This window comes from Mobula hypostoma, chromosome 7 (genome assembly GCF_963921235.1).
Source record: "Mobula hypostoma chromosome 7, sMobHyp1.1, whole genome shotgun sequence".
In the NCBI taxonomy this organism is placed as follows: Eukaryota; Metazoa; Chordata; class Chondrichthyes; order Myliobatiformes; family Myliobatidae; genus Mobula; species Mobula hypostoma.
The window spans coordinates 161,432,581-161,450,839 of NC_086103.1; the positions used below are offsets into that span (position 1 = coordinate 161,432,581).

Here is an 18,259-nt window from a genome sequence, read left to right on the forward strand (position 1 = left end):
CCCTGGGGAAGAGGCGCTGGATATCCACTCCACCTATTCCTCTTATATCTTGTGCACCTCTCATCCTCCTTCTCCCCAAAGAGTAAAGCCCTAGCTCCCTTAACCTCTGATCATAATGCATACTCTCTAAACCAGGCAGCATCCTGGTAGATCTCCTCTGTACCCTTTCCAATGCTTCCACATCCTTCCTATAGTGAGACGACCAGAACTGGACACAGTACTCCAAGTGTGGCCTAACCAGAGTTTTATAGAGCTGCATCATTACATCACAACTCTTAAACTCTGTCCCTCAACTTATGAAAGCTAACACCCCATAAACTTTCTTAACTACCCTATCTACCTGTGAGGCAACTTTCAGGGATCTGTGGACATGTACCCCCAGATCCCTCTGCTCCTCCACACTACCAAGTATCCTGCCATTTACTTTGTACTCTGCCTTGAGGTATGTGCTTCCAAAGTGTACCACCTCACACTTCTCCGGGTTGAACTCCATCTGTCACTTCTCAGCCCACTCCTGCATCCTATCAATGTCTCTCTGCAATCTTCGACAATCCTCTACACTATCTACAACACCATCAGATTCCTGTCACATTATGTGGACAGGCCGACTGGGGGAATGCCATACTAGATCTAGTACTAGGTAATGAACTGGGTCAGGTTACAGATCTCTCAGTGGGTGCGCATCTGGGGGACAGCGACCACCGCTCCCTGGCCTTTAGCATTATCATGGAAAAGGATAGAATCAGAGAGGACAGGAAAATTTTTACTGTAATTGGGGAAGGGCAAATTATGAGGCTATAAGGATAGAACTTGCGGGTGTGAATTGGGATGATGTTTTTGCAGGGAAATGCACTATGGACATGTGGTCCATGTTTACAGATCTCTTGCAGGATGTTAGGGATAAATTTGTCCCGGTGAGGAAGATAAAGAATGGGAGGGTGAAGGAACCATGGGTGGCAAGTGAGATGGAAAATCTAGTTAGGTGGAAGAAGGCAGCATACATGAGGTTTAGGAAGCAAGGATCAGATGGGTCTATTGAGGAATACAGGGAAGCAAGAAAGGAGCTTAAGAAGGGGCTGAGAAGAGCAAGAAGGGGGCATGAGAAGGCCTTGGCGAGTAGGGTAAAGGAAAACCCAAAGGCATTCTTCAATTATGTGAAGAACAAAAGGATGACAGGAGTGAAGGTAGGACCAGTTAGAGATAAAGGTGGGAAGATGTGCCTGGAGGCATATATATATATGTTAATCTATATATATTAACATATATACAGTGTATGTATGTGTGTGTTTGTGTGTGTGTCTGTGTGTGTGTGTGTGTGTGTGTGTGTGTGTGTATAAACATATATACAGTAAATGCTGTGGTGCTAAATCAGAAAGCGACAACTTGTGCTACAGAAAACTGGCACAAATGAAAGCGCGTTAAGTAAAAATTTAAATTTAAATCATTTAAAATGGCTTTCATTAAACATCTATGTGGCAGGCCAGTAACAAATGACATTTTTTTATTTTTAGCACACAGATCTTTCTTATACTCTAAAACATGGTTTCTAAAATAATCCCATGAAATGAAAATCTATGCCATTGTTATTGACTACTAAGCCCTTGTAAGTGCCCAGTGACACTTATATCCACAGTGATGAAATGTTTTGAGAAGCTAGTGTTAAAACATATCATCTCCTGTCTGAGAGGCAACTTGGATCCACTTCAATATTCCTACTAGAGGAACAAGTCCAGAGCAGATACCATCTCATTGGCTCTTCACACAACTCTGCAACATCTGGAGAGCAAAGATGCATACATCAAGATGGTCTTTATCGATTACAGCTTAGTGTTTAGTACCATTGTAGTTTTCCACAAATAAAATGAAGTGAGGCACTTTATGTTTAACAGAACCTGTAAACATTTTATTGAACTTCAAAACCTACACCTCAAAAGCACGCTAAAAAGTTTTACATAATTATGTCATCATTTCAGACCAGCCTCTTAAAGCAAAACCCCAACTCAATGTCAGTGGTTGTGAATTATGTACATTTCTCCCAAATACGTTACCCTACACAGCTGACCTCCCCCTTGAATCCACTAAGACCAGCATTGTGAGCCTGTCTGGCTCAGATAAGCCACCCAGCTCAGGTCCCGTGTTCCATGGGTGGAAGAACCGCAGGTGCCTCTGGCTCATCCAGAGGTACGTTGATACGCTCATGGTCATGTTGTGACGCCAGGGGCATAGCAGCGGAATACTCCAAATCTTGGCAGGCCAGTTTAAGGTGATCCACCAAAATACGTCCAGGTTTACCCTTCTTATCTATGATAAATGTCTCTTCTTCCGATTCCAAAGTGTGGAACGGGCCATCGTAAGGAGGCCTAAGGGGATGTTGGTGTGCGCTATGGCAGACGAAAACAAATGAGGTGGAACATAGGTCAACAGGGACCCAAGAGTGCTGTATGACATGGTGGGAGATAGCAACAGGTGAAAAGGAATTGAATTTACTAAGGAGGGTCAAATGCTGTTGAGAGGCCAACCAGGCAGTGGTGGTGTCAGTAATGGAACCACCTGGCATTCATAATGGCTGCCGATATACTATCTCAGCTGAGGAACAATGCAGGTCCTCTTTTGGAGCAATTCTGAGCCCCAGCAGGACCAGCAGGGAGCCGATCATGCCAACACGCATCGGTCAGGAAAGCCCTCAGAGCAGTGAAACCACTCACATAGGCCATTAGACTGCAGATGATAAGCCAAGGTTCTGAGCAACCAAGAGGTCTGAAATGAATTGGGGAACGCTGTCAGAGGAAATTTCACATGGAGTGCCAGGCCAAGCACCCAGGTGCTGATGAATGCCCGAGCCATGTCCGTGGCCATTGTCGATACTAGAGGACCGATCTTTGGCCGCCTGGTGGTACAGTCCACCATGATAACAAGGTGTGTGAAACCTTGGGAGGGGGGAGATGACCAACAAGGTCCTTATTGACCTGGTCAGCTGTCGCTCAGGGACCTCAAAAGTTGGCAGTGGTGTCTGAACGTGACAGTTAATTTTTGTCTTCTGGCACTTCACACAAGCTGCAGTTCAATCACGCACATCCTTTATGATTCTGTGCCAAGCAAACTTCAATGCAACCAGTTTCTGTAAGGCCTGCCAGCCCAGATTTGAGAGGCCATATATTCGAAAGCAGTCCATCTCCAGTTTGGGGGGCGTGATGGGGCGAGGGCAACCGGTAGAGTCATCACACAGGAGAGAATCCCCAGCTTCCCCGAACTTAATGACAACCAACAGCAGGCCCGTGACTGCTGTTCAATAAGCCTGGACCTCTGGGTCAGTATCTTGGTCAGTTGCCATGCTAGCGTAATCAACCTCTATGAGTACGGCCTCAATGGCTGACCGTGAGAGGCACTCGGCCAGGGCATTATTTTTCCCCTTAATATGTCGTATATCAGTTGTGAACTCTGATATGTAGGCCAGGTAGTGTTGCTGCTGTGCAGGACAAGGGTCTGATATTTTGGCCATCGCGTGCACGAGGGGTTTGTGGTCAGTGAACACCGTAAAATGGCGACCCTCTAGAAGAAAGCAAGAATGGCAGAATGGCAGATAGAGATCAAGATGCTCATAGTCAAACGTGCTGTACTTCCTTTTGGCGGGACAGAGCTGCCGGCTGAAGAAGGTGAGCAGCTGCCACACACCTCTGAGCAATTGTTCGTGCACCGCACCCACAGCATAGTCTGAGGCATCAGTAGTAATGGCTATGGATGCGCCAGTAGGGTCGTGTTGGAAAGAGCTCGTCTGGTATCATAAAATTCCCTGGTCATGTCCGCTGACCAGTTAAACATGTGATCAGGGTTATTGTCTTTAAGCACAGTACAGGGGAAACATAGGTTCAGCAGCTCGTGGAATGAAGCGGTGATAGAAATCCACCATGCTTAAAAACTCCTGTAGTTTTTTAGTAGGGCGGGGCGGTGGGAAATCCATAATAGCGGCTACCTTTGATGGGAGGGGTTTCGCACCTACTGTGGAGATGCGTTGGCTGAGAAAGTCAATGGTTGACAATCCAAACTGGCATTTAGCAGGGTTAATAATCAACCCATGTTGGTTTAAATGCTCAAAAAGTGTGCGGAGATGAGATACATGTTCGGATTTGGATGCACTGGCAACAAGTATGTCATCCAGGTAAGCAAAAAGAAAACCTAAGTCTTTTAATACGGAGTCCATCAGCCGTTGGAAAGCCTGTGCTACATTTTTCAGTCCAAGTGGCATGTGCAGAAACTCAAAAAGGCCGAATAGGGTTTTCACAGCTCTGAGCACACAGGCACCTGATGGTAGCCCCTAACTAGATCAACTTCAGAAAAAATTAACTTTCCGGCTAAACGTGCGAAAAGTCTTGAATGCGTGGGACCAGGTAATGAAAGGGGTGGTGGCCTCACTAGGGCATTGGTAACCACCACATGGGTAGCAACCACCATCGCACCCAGGGACCACATGGAGGGGCAAAGGCCAGGGGCTATTCGACTGGCATAAAATGTCACGTCCTTCCATGTTTGCAAACTCAGCCTTCACGGTTGCCAGCTTTTCTGGGTCCAGTCTACACACATGGGCATGGACTGGCGGGCCAGTTGTGGGAATGTGGTGCTCGACCCCATGTTTTTTGACTATAGTGGAGAATATGGGCTTAGTGAGGTCTGGGAATTTACCTAGCAGTCGAGTAAGCTTACATGAGGTGGTGCACGTGTTTGACAGTCATTGGATAGGGTCCAGAAGAGGCGCACAAGGATGATTCCAGGAACGAAAAGGTTATCATACGATGGCTCTGGGTCTGTACTCACTGGAATTCAGAAGGATGAGGGGAGATCTCATTGAAACCTTTCAAATGTTGAAACGCCTAGACAGAGTAGACGTGGAAAGGATGTTTCCCCATGGTGGGAGAGTATAGGACAAGAGGGCACAGCCTCAGGATAGAGGAGTCCCCTTTCAAAACAGAGAGTCAGAGAAATTTCTTTAGCCAAAGGGTGGTGAATTTGTGGAATTTGTTGCCACATGCAGCTGTGGAGGCCAGGTTGTTGGGTGTATTTAAGGCAATAGGTTCTTTATTGGACATGGCACCAAAGGTTATGGGGAGAAGACCGGGAACTGGGGTTGAGGAGGAGAAAAAATAGGATCATCCTTGATTGAATGGCGGAGCAGACTCGATGGGCCAGATGACCTAATTCTGCTCCTATGTCTTGTGGTCTTATTCCATCACAGGTGCATTACAGAGCCCTATGTGAACTTGCTCAGGCATTTGCTGCATGAAGAATTCTTCAAAAATAAAACAAGGATGATGATTTCCCAGAAGAGACAGCATGTGGTCCATTAGCTTCAAAGGCCTAGCATGACCGAAACCGGGTAAGGAGAGCAACTGTTTGGTGTGCTCAGGCTCTCATAGTCCAAAAGTCTGTAAAAGGTGAGCTTTCAGCGATCGGTATTAATCCTGTTCAAGTGCACCCAGCACTCTTGCCATCACGGAATTACTGAGCGATGCTACCATGTAGTAGAATTTGCTATCGTCCACAGAGGCTCCTCATAGAGTGAGCTGGGCCTCAGCTTGTACAAAACAAGTGACAGCGTTTTGTTCCCAAAACTCCGGCAGTTTCAAAGCGACTGCATTGGCTGACATGTTCAATAACTCCGCAATCGTCCTAGAGCATCGGGATCACCAATGTAGGTTTCTGCAAATAAAACAAAGTGGAACGTTTTATGTATACCCGTAACACATCTTATTGAAATCCAAAACTTAAACCTCAAAAGTGTGCTAAAAGCCTTTTACATAATAACATCATCATGTCACACCAGCCTCTTAAAGTGAAATCCCAACAATGTTGGTGGTTGTGAATTATGAACATTTCTCCCAATTACATTACCCTACACCATCATCCCCTCAAAACTAATTAGTAAGCTCCAAGACCTGGGCCTCAAGACCCCCTTGTGCAATTGGATGCTGGATTTCCTTGTAGACCCCAGTCAGTTTGGATTGGCAAAAGTATCTCCTCCATGATCTCCATCAGCACAGGTGCACCACAGGGCTGTGTGCTTAGCCCCCTGCTCCACTCACTTTACACCTGTACTGTGTGGCTCAGTACAGCTCCAACACCATATTCAAGTTTGCTGATGACACTTCTGTTGTAGGCCGTATCAAATGTGGTGATGAACCAGCATACAGGAGGGAAATCGAAAATTTGGCTGAGCGGTGTCATAACAACAACCTCTCACTCAATGTCAGCAAGACCAAGGAACTGATTGTAGGAGAGGGAAACCAGAGGTCCATGAGCCAGTACTCATCGGAGGATCAGAACTGAAGAATGTCAGTAACTTTACATTCCTGGGTGTCACTATCTCAGAGTACCTGTCGTGGGCCCATCACATACTGTCAACGTAATTGCAAAGGAAGCATGACAGTGCCTCTACTTCCTTAGGCGTCTGCGGAGTATTGGCCTGTCATCAAAAATGTCGAGAAAAATTTCTTTGATGTGTGATGGAAAGTGTGCTGACTGGATGTATTATGGCCTGGTATGGGAGCACCAATACCTTTGAATGGAAAATCCTACAAGAGGTAGTGGGTTCACCCCAGTACATCACGGGTAAAGCCCTCCCAACCATTGAGCACATCTACATGAAACATTGTCGTAGAAAAGCAGCATCCATCATCAAAGATCCTCATCGCTCAGGCCATGCTCTTTTCTCACTGCTGCCGTCAGGTAGAAGGTACAAGAGCCTCAGGACTCGCACCACCAGGTTCAAGAACAGTTACTACCCCTCAACCATCAGGCTCTTGAACAAAAGAGGATAACTAGAGGCATTCTGTTTCTGGTGTACTTAGTTACAGTAGCTGGTACTCTTCAGCTGGTATTCGCTGGTTAGTTGATTACATCTTAATGAAGCTAGAAAGAAGTGATGTCATCTTGTTTGGGTTGACTGAGGGATACAGTCAGCATTAACCTTGATGGAATAACTATAGCGCAGAAAATTAAAACTAGTGCAAATTAATTCTTGGGCAAAAAGAATGAAGTGGCATCAAATATAATACAAGTAAAGTTTATGAAACATTAGATAATGAATAATTAGCTTCTTGTGTGTATTTGACTGCTTTAAGAAAATTTCTGTGGTACCCTCATGTTTTTGTATAAGCTGTTTTGTGTTTTACAACACTGCCAAGTTTCTGCCTTTCTGCTTCATCTGGAGACAGTGATTCAGTTCAGCTAAATTCAGAAACATCAGCAGGGCCGAGCATTAATTAACTTGCATTGTGAATGTTGCCAAACGATACGAGTAGGTTGAAAAAGTGCGGGAGGAGGAAGATGGAACAAATTCTGAGCATGTCCTTCTTCAGATTGTTGTTCATGTCCAATTATGTCCTGGGCATCACATAATGCATGAACCTATGACACCATGTTTCACACATGATAGAATTGGACAACAAGTCTTTGGGGAATTCTGACAGACTTTAGCAAATGGCACTGAGAAAATTTCAAGAGGGGCATCCATTTAAAACAGAGATGTGGAGAAATTTATTTAGCCAGGGTATGGTGAATTTGTGGAATTTATTACTGCAGGCAGCTGATTGGGTGTATTTAAAACAGAGCTTGATAGGTTCTTCATAAAAAGGTTACGTGGAGAAGGCGAGGGAGTGGGGCTAAGGAGGGGAAACAAAGAATCAGCAATGATTAAATGGCAGAGAAGACTTAATGGGCCAAATGGCCTAATTTTACTCCTCTGTCTTATGGTGTATCGAGATTTAGCTTTAGAATTAGATATAGATTCTCCTGCAATATCTGTGTCCCCAGTAAACTGGTGCCTCTAAGAGCGTTGCTCCTTTGTGAGTTTTAGGAGATACTGTATCGAGCCATGAAATCCTTTTCTTTCTGATGTGGTGATGCCTCATTTGCTTGCCACAGATAGACCTTTCGCAGAGCAACAAAAATAAAATGCTTGAGGAACTCGGCAGGTTGGGCAGCATCCATGGGGATGAATAAACAGTCAACGTTTCGAGACCCTTCTTCAGTACTGGAAAGGAAGGGGAAAGAAGCCAGAATAAGAGGGAGAGGGGAGGGGAAAGAGATAAACTAGAAGGTGATAGGTGGAGCCAGGTAGGTTGAGGAGGGAGGATGAACTGAGAAACTGGGAGGTGATAGGTGGGAAAGGTGAAGGGCTGAAGAAGGAGAGAGGACCATGGGAGAAAAAGAAGGAGGAGGGGCACCAGGGGAAGGTGATAGGCAGGTAAGGAGAAGAGAAAGGGTAAGAGGGGAGCCAGACTGGGGGATGGAAAAAGAGGGAAGGGTCTGTGGGGAGAAATTACTGGAAGATAGAGAAATCAATGTTCATGCCATCAGCCTGGAGGCTACCAAGACAGACAACATAAACGTGAAGGTTCAAAATGGCGGGTTGGAGATATGTCTCTACCAAAGGTGTAAGGCGCTTCTTCCCTCTTCTAGCCTGCAGGTAATCCTTCGGAAAGACGCAGCACCTGCTTAGCACCACTCTACCCACACCCCCCCACCCCCCCCCGCCACTGATCAGGGTCAGGTGAAGTCATGGGAGCAGGTGGCAGAGGGCCCTGTCAGCAGCTGGTGAATATCACAAGCCCCGGTTATGTGATCTTTGATGCCAGGCAGACAATCTCTGAAGAGTATTAATACTGTCTTATAAAATCTGCCCAGCTGATGACAATGGCAAATGACGTCTGCGGAAAAATTTGCCAAGAACAATTACGGTGGTGAAAAGACCATGATCATCTACAAAATACATCATGGCACACAATGATGATGGTTAATGTGAAACAGGGACTAGCAAAATCAGAAATCTATAAGTAATTCCCATGTTATCCTTTGAGCTACTGATACTATGACAATGTTGATGCAGCTATAAATACTGTCAAGTATGTTCTCCTTTCTGCTGCATGCCAACCTTCACTTAAAAAAATGCATTTCAAGTACAAAGCAAATAGCGGAGAGCACTGAATTTATGTGTGGAATGTAAGCAGTTTCTGTCACCATGGTCAGGGGCAAAAATGGTCATTGCGGAATTTCGTAAATTTTGCATGCGCACATGCCCTTGTTATTTCAATATGATACCTCGGTATAAGTGTACACAGGTGTTACGCCAGGGCATAATTAAATCAGTGAATGTGATATTGGATTACCTAAGAGTCTGTAATAAGAAAAATAGCTGCAACTTGCCATCTCATCCAAGGAGATGTCAGTAACATAATATATTGAATGCAGTGAAAACTAAAAGAGCTTAAATTAAAGCCTCTAATGCTATTATCCTCATCACTTAAATGTTCTGTGCCCTGTGGTAGCCACCAATCATAGTTATACCAATCAGTTATATCTTTTCAAATTAAACTCTAATAGTATTGGTTGTAACATACTACAGCCTGGTAATATAACTAAATGTGAATTTGCACATTAGGGATGGTTAGGAAGGGGAAAAAGAGTAATGAAATCGATTACTAAATTCATGGCAGAAGTAGCAACAACTTACATTTTTATTGTAAAATAGATCACAGCATTTCACAGGAGTACTGTCAGATTTCGGAGCAGATGCACAGAGGCTATAGACTACTGTCGATAAAGTGGTTATGCTGCCAGTCCTAGCAGAAGGGTCAGTAAATTGTTCGCTATGTTTGGCAGGAGGGAAATAATTGGCAGATGAGATGAAAGTAAAGATTGCGCTCAAAATGGCTGTTAGATGGAACACAATGGAGAACCAGTTATGAGTTGGAGGGAACGTGCAAACGTGCATAGAACATAGAACTGTACAGAGCAGGAACAAGTGCTTTGACCCACAGTCAGACTAATTAAGTTAGTAATTAAATGGCTGACTAATCTAATCCTTTCTGCGTACACAACGCCCATTTCCTTCCATTTTCCTGCACAGTCATGTGGCCATCTTTGGACGACCTTGAAAATGATTCATGAGGTCCTCTGCACACCTCAGAGCATAAGCTTTCTGCAGTGATGGGCTTTGATGTGATGTGAGCTCAGTTGGCTAAGTAACACCAAGTGTCCAGTGCGATTTTTTTTTCTGGATCTTGAAATAACCATCGTTAAGAATCTTGTCAAAGTGAAAGACCATTTGCGTTACGCATCTTAGAGCTAGAAAAATTACTAATGTTTGTAGTGGCTGTAAGTTTTGTTTTGTACTCAACACAGTACATTAATCTGACTGGTGACGGAAAATTGATCCATGCACTTTTAAGAATCCATCACATCAGTATATCCAGTTACAAGTTGCAGAAATGTTAAATTTTATGGGAAAAACAAATCATATTTTTGCCAAATTAAGCTATATATGTATAACAAAATAAAAATTAATAAATTTTCATTACTTCAATATATCCTATTTAAATATAAATTTTCTTATTTATAAAGAAACAAGCAAAAGTGTTTTTTCTAAAATTTTGCATTGGAAGCAATTGAATAGCTTTGGTTGTCTCACTAATATTTCAGGCAAAAGAACAAATATATCTATAGTAAACAAAATTTTCTGTCTCAATTCAACGTAAATTCTCCTTTCAATTTATCATTCTTTATTGTTCCAGTTTTTTTTTATCCTGAAGGGATTTCGTGAACTGCACTGAACCCGGAACGTCGGTTCAAAGTCTTTGACGCTGTGGGGGGAGATTTCAGAGCGGGTTTCCGGTACAAGTTCGGCCTTGTACAGTGATTTTATATGAGATATCTGCAGCATGAATCCTTTTCTAACCAAGGTGATTATATTATAACAGAAATTTATTGTTTTACGTTATAAGGACGGCTCTGTACGATTGCGTGTGAATGGATTACTAAATCTCTATCCTAGAGAAGGCGCGGAATAAGTCTGACTGAGTGGTGGGTCTAGGGGCAAGGGGTTGGTTATTAAAATAATGTTTTTCTGAACAATGTCTGTAAATGAGCCAGAACGGCTGGCATTGTACTCCTATTTATACATACAGAAATCCTAAGATGAAAGGTTGCAAATTCAAATCCTACTGCAGAGTCTTGAGCAACCAGACTTCCAGTGTAATGCTGAGGGAGTGTCATTTTTGGGTTAGGTGATACATCAGGGTCTAATCTGTCGTCTTTGTCACAAAAAAAAAGGCATTAGCATTTTTGAAGGATGGGGGAATTATTTGTGATGTTCTGGCTAATCATTCAATCTTACTAAACCTGGCCATTGTCATATTGGCACTTGTGGGAACTACTTTGTTCAAAAGTACTTGATTGGATGTAGACTTTAGGATGTACTGAAAGGATTGTGGAAGATGCTATACGAAGGTAAAACTTTGGGTAGGAATGAACTGATACTCCCTGGAGGTTCTACAATTTTAGCCTTTTCCCATAAAATAATTGTCCAGACTTTAACCTGATGGTTACACATAATGTCTACTCTGGTATTGATGAAAGTATACCGTATTGAACACAAGCAAACTTAAATCGTGTCTTGTTTATTTGATATTTCTAGATACCGCATCAGAAATATTATGTAGGGTGGTATTTTAGTTTTCACATCAAACCAGAATGAGCATGTCTTATTTTTAATTTGTGAGATAAAACAACACCAGAAGATATAGGAGCAGAATTCGGCCATTTGGTCCATCGAGTCTGCTCCACTATTTCATCATGGTTGATCCATTTCCCTTTCTGCCTTAGTCTCCTGCCTTCGCCCCGTAACACTTCATGCCCTGACTAATCAAGAATCTATCAACCTCTGCCTTACCCAATGACTTGACCTCCACAGCCGTCTGTGGCAACGAGTTCCACGGATTCACCACTCTCTGACTAAAGAAATTCCTCCTCATCTCATTTCTAAATTAACGCCCCTATTCTGGAATAGTTCACAAGGCGCAGAATACATACGTCCCACAGAGGAAGAAGTTCTCAAATGGCAGGGTCTGTGGCTAACAAAGAAAGTTAAGGACTGCATAAAGGCCAAGGAAAGGGCATACAAGGTAGCCATAGTGCGTGGGAAGTTGGGTGATTGGGTGGCTTTTAAAATTGAACGAAAGGCAACTAAAAGAGCTATAAGATGAAATATGAGGGCAGGCTAGCCAATAATATAAAGCAGGATACCAAAAGTTTTTTTTGGTTTTATAAAACGTAAAAGCGAGGTGAGAGTTGATACTGGACCACTGGAAAATGATGCTGGTGAGTTAGTAATGGGGGACAAAGAAATGGCAGATGAACTTAATGGGTACTTTGTATCTGTCTTCACTGTGGAAGACACTAGCAGTGTACCAGAGGTCCGTGAGTGTCAGGGAGCAGGAGTGAGTGCCATTGCTATTACAAAGGAAAAAGTGCTAGGCAAACTCAAAGGTCTTAAGATGAGTAAGTCACCTGGGCCAGATGGACTGCATCTCAGAGTACTGAGAGAGGTTGCTGAAGAGATAACAAATGCATTGGTCATGATCATTCAAGAATCACTTGAATTTGGCATGGTCCTGGAGGGCTGGAAGATTGCAAATGTTACACCACTCTTTAAGAAGGGAGGAAGGCAAAACAAAGGAAATTGTAGGCCATTTAGTCTAACCTCAGTGATTGGGAAAGTGTTGGAGTCTATTATCAAGGATGAGGTTTCGAGGTACTTGGAGACTAATGATAAAATAAGTCAAAGTCAGCATGGTTTCTGACAAATCTGTTAGAGATCTTAGAGGAAGTAACAAGCAGAGTGGACAAAGGAGAGGCAGTGGGTGTCATGTACTTGGATTTTCAGAAGGCGTTTGATAAGGTGCTACACATGAGGCTGCTTAACAAGATAAAATCCTATGGCGTTACAGGAAAGATACTGACATGGATAACAGAATGATTGACAGTGAGTGGGAATAAAACGGGACTTTTCTGGTTGGCTGCCAGTGACTATGGTGTTCCTCAGGGGTCAGTATTGCAACCGCTGCTTTTCACATTGTTTGTCAATAATTTAAATAATGGAATTGATGGTTTTGTGGCAAAGTTTGCGGATGATACGAAGATAGGTGGAGGGGTAGGTAGTGCTGAGGAAGCAATGTGATTGCGGCAGGACTTGGACAAATTGGAAGATTGGGGAAAAAAGTGGCAGATGGAATACAGTGTTGGCAAATGTATCATAATGCATTTTGGTAAAAGGAACACTAGTGCGGACTATTATCTAAATGGGGCGAAGGTTTGAACATCAGAGGTGCAGAGGGACTTAGGAGTCCCTGTGCAGGACTCCCAGAAGGTTACTTTACAGGTTGAGTCTGTGGTAAAGAAGGCAAATGCAATGTTGGTATTTATTTCAAAGGGAGTAGAATGTAAAAGCAAGGAGATAATGCTGAGCCTCTATAAGACACCAGTCAGGCCACACTTGGGAGTATTATCAACAGTTTTGGGCCCCATATCTCAGAAAGGATGTGTTGTCATTGGAGAGTCCAAAGGAGGTTCACGAGGATGATTCTGGGAATGAAGGGGTTAACAAATGAGCGTTTGGCAGCTTTGGGGCTGCACTCACTGGACTTTAGAAGAATACAAGGGGGATCCCATTGAAACCTACTGAATGTTGAAAGGACTAGATAGGGCGGATGTGGAGAGGATGTTTCCTATGGTTGGGTATCCAGAACTAGAGGGCACAGCCTCAAAATCAAGGGGCGACCCTTTAGAACAGAGGAAGGGGGGAATGCTCTGCCACAGACTGCAGTGCAGGCCAAGTCCTTACACATATTTAAGGTGGAAGTTGATCATTTCCTGATCGGTCAGGGCATTAAAGGATATGGCGAGAAGGCAGGTGTCTGGGGTTGAGTGGGATCCAGGATCAGCCATGATGGAATGGCAGAGCAGGCTCGATGGGCTGAATGGCCTAATTCTGCCCTTATGCCTTATGGATTTATGGTTCTATTCTGAGGTAGTTTCCTCAGATCTTAGACTCCCCCACCATAGGAAACATCCTCTCCTAATCTACTCTATCAAGGCCTTTCAACATTCGATAGTTTCAGTGAGATTCCCCCTCCCCACCACCCTCATCATTCTTCTGAATTCCAGTGAGTACAGGCCCGGAACCGCCAAACACTCCTCATATGATAAGCCTTTCAATCCCTGAATTGTTTTTGTGAACCTCCTCTGAACCTTTCCAAATTCAGCACATCGTTTCTTGCTTTTAAATTCTAGTTCCCTTGAAATGTTTGCGAGCATTGCATTTGCCTTCCACAGCATCGACTCAGCCTGCAAATTATCCTTCAGGGAATCCTGCACCAGGATTCTCAAATCTCTTTGTACCTCAGATTTTTGAATTTTCTCTCCATTTAGAAATTACTCTACACTTTAATTTTGTTTATTTCAAAGTATATGACCATACACTTCCTGACACTATATTCTATCTGCCACAGCTTTGCCCATTCTAATCTGTCTAAGTTCTTCTGTGGCCTCTCTGCTTCCACCACACTACCTGCCCCTCCACCAATCCTTGTATTGCACACAAACTTGGCCACAAAGCCATCAATTCCATCATCCAAATCATTGAGGTATAACGTAAAAAGAAGCAGTTCCAACACAGACCCCATCGAGCACCACTAATCACCAGCAGCCAACCAGAAAAGGCTCTCTATATTCCCACTCTTTGCCTTCTGCCAATCAGCCAATGCTCTATACCTGCTTTCCTGGAATACCATGGGCTCATGTCTTGTTAAGGGGCCTCATGTGTGGCACCTTGTCAAAATCCAAATACAGAACATCCACTGATTCTCCTTTGTCTATCCTGCTTTTTATTTCTTCAAAAAATTCCAACTAATTAGTCAATCAAGATTTTCTCTTAAGGAAATCATGCTGACCTTGGCCTATTTTATCATGTACCTCCAAGTACCCTGAATCCACATTCTTAACAATCAACTCCTACATCTTACCAACCACTGAGGTCAGACTAACTGGCCTACATTTTCCTTTCTTCTGACTTTCTCTCTTCTTGAAGAGTGGAGTGACATTTGCAATTTTCCAGTCCTCTGGAACCATGCCAGAATCCGTTGATTTTTTTTAACAAAGATCTTTACTAATGCCTCCACAATCTTTTCAGCCAACTCTTTCAGAACCCTGGGGTGAAGACCATCTGGTGCAAATGACTTATCTACGTGCAGAGGTTTCAGTTCACCAAACACTTTCTCCCTAATAATGCCAACTTGACACACTTCTGCCCTCGATATACTCAAACTTCCAGCATACCTTCTTCAGTGATGACTGATGCAAAATATTTATTCATTTCATCTACTATTTCTTTGTCCACCATTACTGCCTCTCCAGTATCATTTTCCAGCAGTCTACTCTCACTTCTCTTTTACACTTCAAATATCTGAAGAAACTTTTTGTTTCCTCTTTAATATTATTGGCTAGCTTAGCTTCATATTCCAACACTTCCTTCTTTATGACATTTTTAGTTGCCTTCTGTTGGTTTTTAAAAGCATCCCTATCCTCTAACTCCTCACTAATTTTTGCTATATTATATGCTCTCTCTTTGGCTTTAATGTTGACTTTGTCTGCCACGTTTGTATCATCCTGCCTTCAGAATACTTCTTTCTCTTTGGAGTGTATATATCCTGTGCCTTCCGAATTGCTCCCAGGAACTCCAGCCATTGCTGCTTTGCTATCATCCCTGCTGGTGTTCCCTTCTAATCAATTTTAGTCAGCTCCTCTCTCATACCTCTGTAATTCCCTTTACTCAGCTGTAATACTGTTACATCGGACTTTAGCTTCTCCTTCTCAAATTGCAGGGTGAATTCTGTCATATTATGACCCCTGGCCCCTAAAGGTTCCTTTACCTTGAACTCTCTAATCGATTCTGTTTCATTACTCAACACCCAATCCAGGATAGCTGATCCCCTAGTGGGCTCACCCATGACTGCTCTAAAAAGCCATCTCATAGGCATTCTACCAATTTGCCCTCTTGGAATCCAGCACCAACCTGATTTTCCCAATCTACCTGCCTATTGAACTCCCCCATGACTATTGTAACATTGCCCTTTTGACATGCATTTTCTATCTCCCATTGTATTTTGTAGACCACATCACTGTTTGGAGGTCTGTATATATCTCACATCAGAGTCTTTTTCCCTTACAGTTCCTTAACTCTACCCACAACGATTCCACAACTTCTGATCTTATGTCACCCCCTTCTAATTTCATTTTTTACCAACAGAGCCATCTCACCCCCTCTGCCTACCTGCCTGTCCTTTGGATAAAATATGTATCCTTGGACATTATGCTCCCAACTATAACCTTTTTTCAGCCATGATTCAGTGATGCCCACAACGTCAAGCATGACAATCTGTACCTGTGCTACATGTTCATCTACCTTATTCTATATACCGCGTGCATTCAAATATAACGCCTTTAGTCCTGTATTCACTTCAACTTAGTCCCCCTTATGCATTGCAACTCATCCCATTGACTGCAATTTTGCCGTATCATCAGCCTGTCCTTGTTAGCAGTCTCACTTTACACTGCTTCTGTTTGCAGACCAACCTCCTCCATCCTCAGCGCTCTCACTTTGGTTCCCGTCCCCCTGCCAAATTAGTGTAAACCCTTCTGAACAGCTCTAGCAAACCTACCTGGAAGGATATTGGATACAGGTTGTATCTTCCCCAAAAGAGATCCCAATGATCTGGAAATCTGAACCCCTGCCCCCTGCAGTAGTTCCTCAGCCAAGCATTCATCTACCAAATCACCTCTCATTGGCATGTGGCTCAGATAGCAATCCAGAGATTACTACCCTCGAGGTCTTCCTTTCAGCTTTCTACCTAGTTCCCTAAAATCTCTCTTCAGGACCTCCTCACCTTGCCTACCTATGGCATCGGTGCCAGTATGTACCAAGACTTCAGGCTGCTCACCCTCCCCCTTTAGAATGTCGTGAACATGATCCGAGACATCCCTGACCCTGGCATCTGGGAGGCAACATACCATACAGGTATTTATATCGCATCCACAGAATCTCATCTCTGTTCCTTTAACTACGTAATCTCCTATCATTAGTGTAGTCCTCTTCACCTGTCTTCTCTTCTGAGCCACAGCACCAGAGCTACAGCTCCCTCCAGGTAGGTCGACTCCCTCAAAAGTATTCCAAGTGGTATACTTATTGAGGGGAACAGCCACAGGGTACTCTGCACTGGCTGCTCATTTCCCTTCCTTCTCCTGACAATCACCCATCTACCTGCATCCTGCAACCTTGGCGTGACTACCTCCCTGTAGCTCCTATTTATCACCTGCTCAGTGTTCCGTATGCAGGGGCGTATCTACGGAAAATAGCGCCTATGGCAAGCACTGATATTGAGCCTCTGTCCAAACATCTGACACCCATCTTTTAGATAACTTTACCATAATATCAGCTCAAAAATACAAGTCAAGCTTATTAATCTTTTAATTAACGAATTATGGCATGACATGAAAATTATAACTGCACCTTCCTTGCTTTCACTGATGCAAATTGGTCTATGATGTGATCAAAGTCAGTTTTTTCAGTTTCTTCTCTTTCTACACTCAGCAGAGCAAGATCACAGAGTCTGCCTTGACCCATGGAGGTTCTCAAATACAGAAGTATTAGTTTTAACTTGCTGAATGATCTCTCACAGCTGGCGATGGAAACTGCGATGGTTAGCATTATCTGAATAGCAATGCGAAGATTGGGGAAGAGGCTCTCATCTCCATACTGAACAATAAATTCAAGAAGCTCTTGCAGTCTTGATATTTTCATGTTGATCCGCCCTGATAGCAACATTCTGCAATCCAAAATTTCTTCATGTAGCTGCTGTCCATCGACATCAGAGCTGTACAATTCGCCCAAATTTTCGCACTTCTTCTGTAGGTCGTTACTGTTGGCGCTGTAACACAGTCCCTTGACATGGAGAAGGAACCCAAACTTGGCGTCAGTGTCGTGCAAACAAGCGAACCTTTTGTCCATTTCTCTGTGAAGACGGTCGAGTGTTCCCTTCATGACTCTTTCCATTTCCTCCTTAGCTGTTAACCCAGCGTCTTTCGAGTTCTCATCAGCCATACATTTCCTTCATCTCTGACGTCTTTCAACTCAACATCCATTCTTGACAGACACCGACTCCTTCTTCGAGTGACTCACTGACCAACACTTCTCTTTCATCATAAAAATGATCTCGGAGGGTTTTCAAATCCAGGGCAGCATCATGGAAGTTCATGCTAGGATCCTACAGCCTCTTTTGAATATGGTCAATGCGAATGTGTACTTTGTTCCAAAATCCTAGCAAAATCAGAAAATCATAACTCAACATGCGGTTGTACAGCTGCCTTGCGTCACTTC

General features: G+C 43.5%; 1 protein-coding gene across 1 annotated transcript in view; it reads left to right on the plus strand.

Moving 5' to 3' along the window:
• Positions 1 to 10,625: 10,625 nt before the first annotated feature.
• The window catches only part of mrpl48 (mitochondrial ribosomal protein L48), a 55,899-nt gene continuing 48,265 nt past the window's right edge, over positions 10,626 to 18,259 (plus strand). Inside the window, exon 1 of the mRNA XM_063052921.1 lies at positions 10,626 to 10,730. Coding sequence (XP_062908991.1) covers positions 10,710 to 10,730 — 21 coding nt within the window. The 5' untranslated portion in view covers positions 10,626 to 10,709. The remainder of the gene's footprint in view (positions 10,731 to 18,259) is intronic.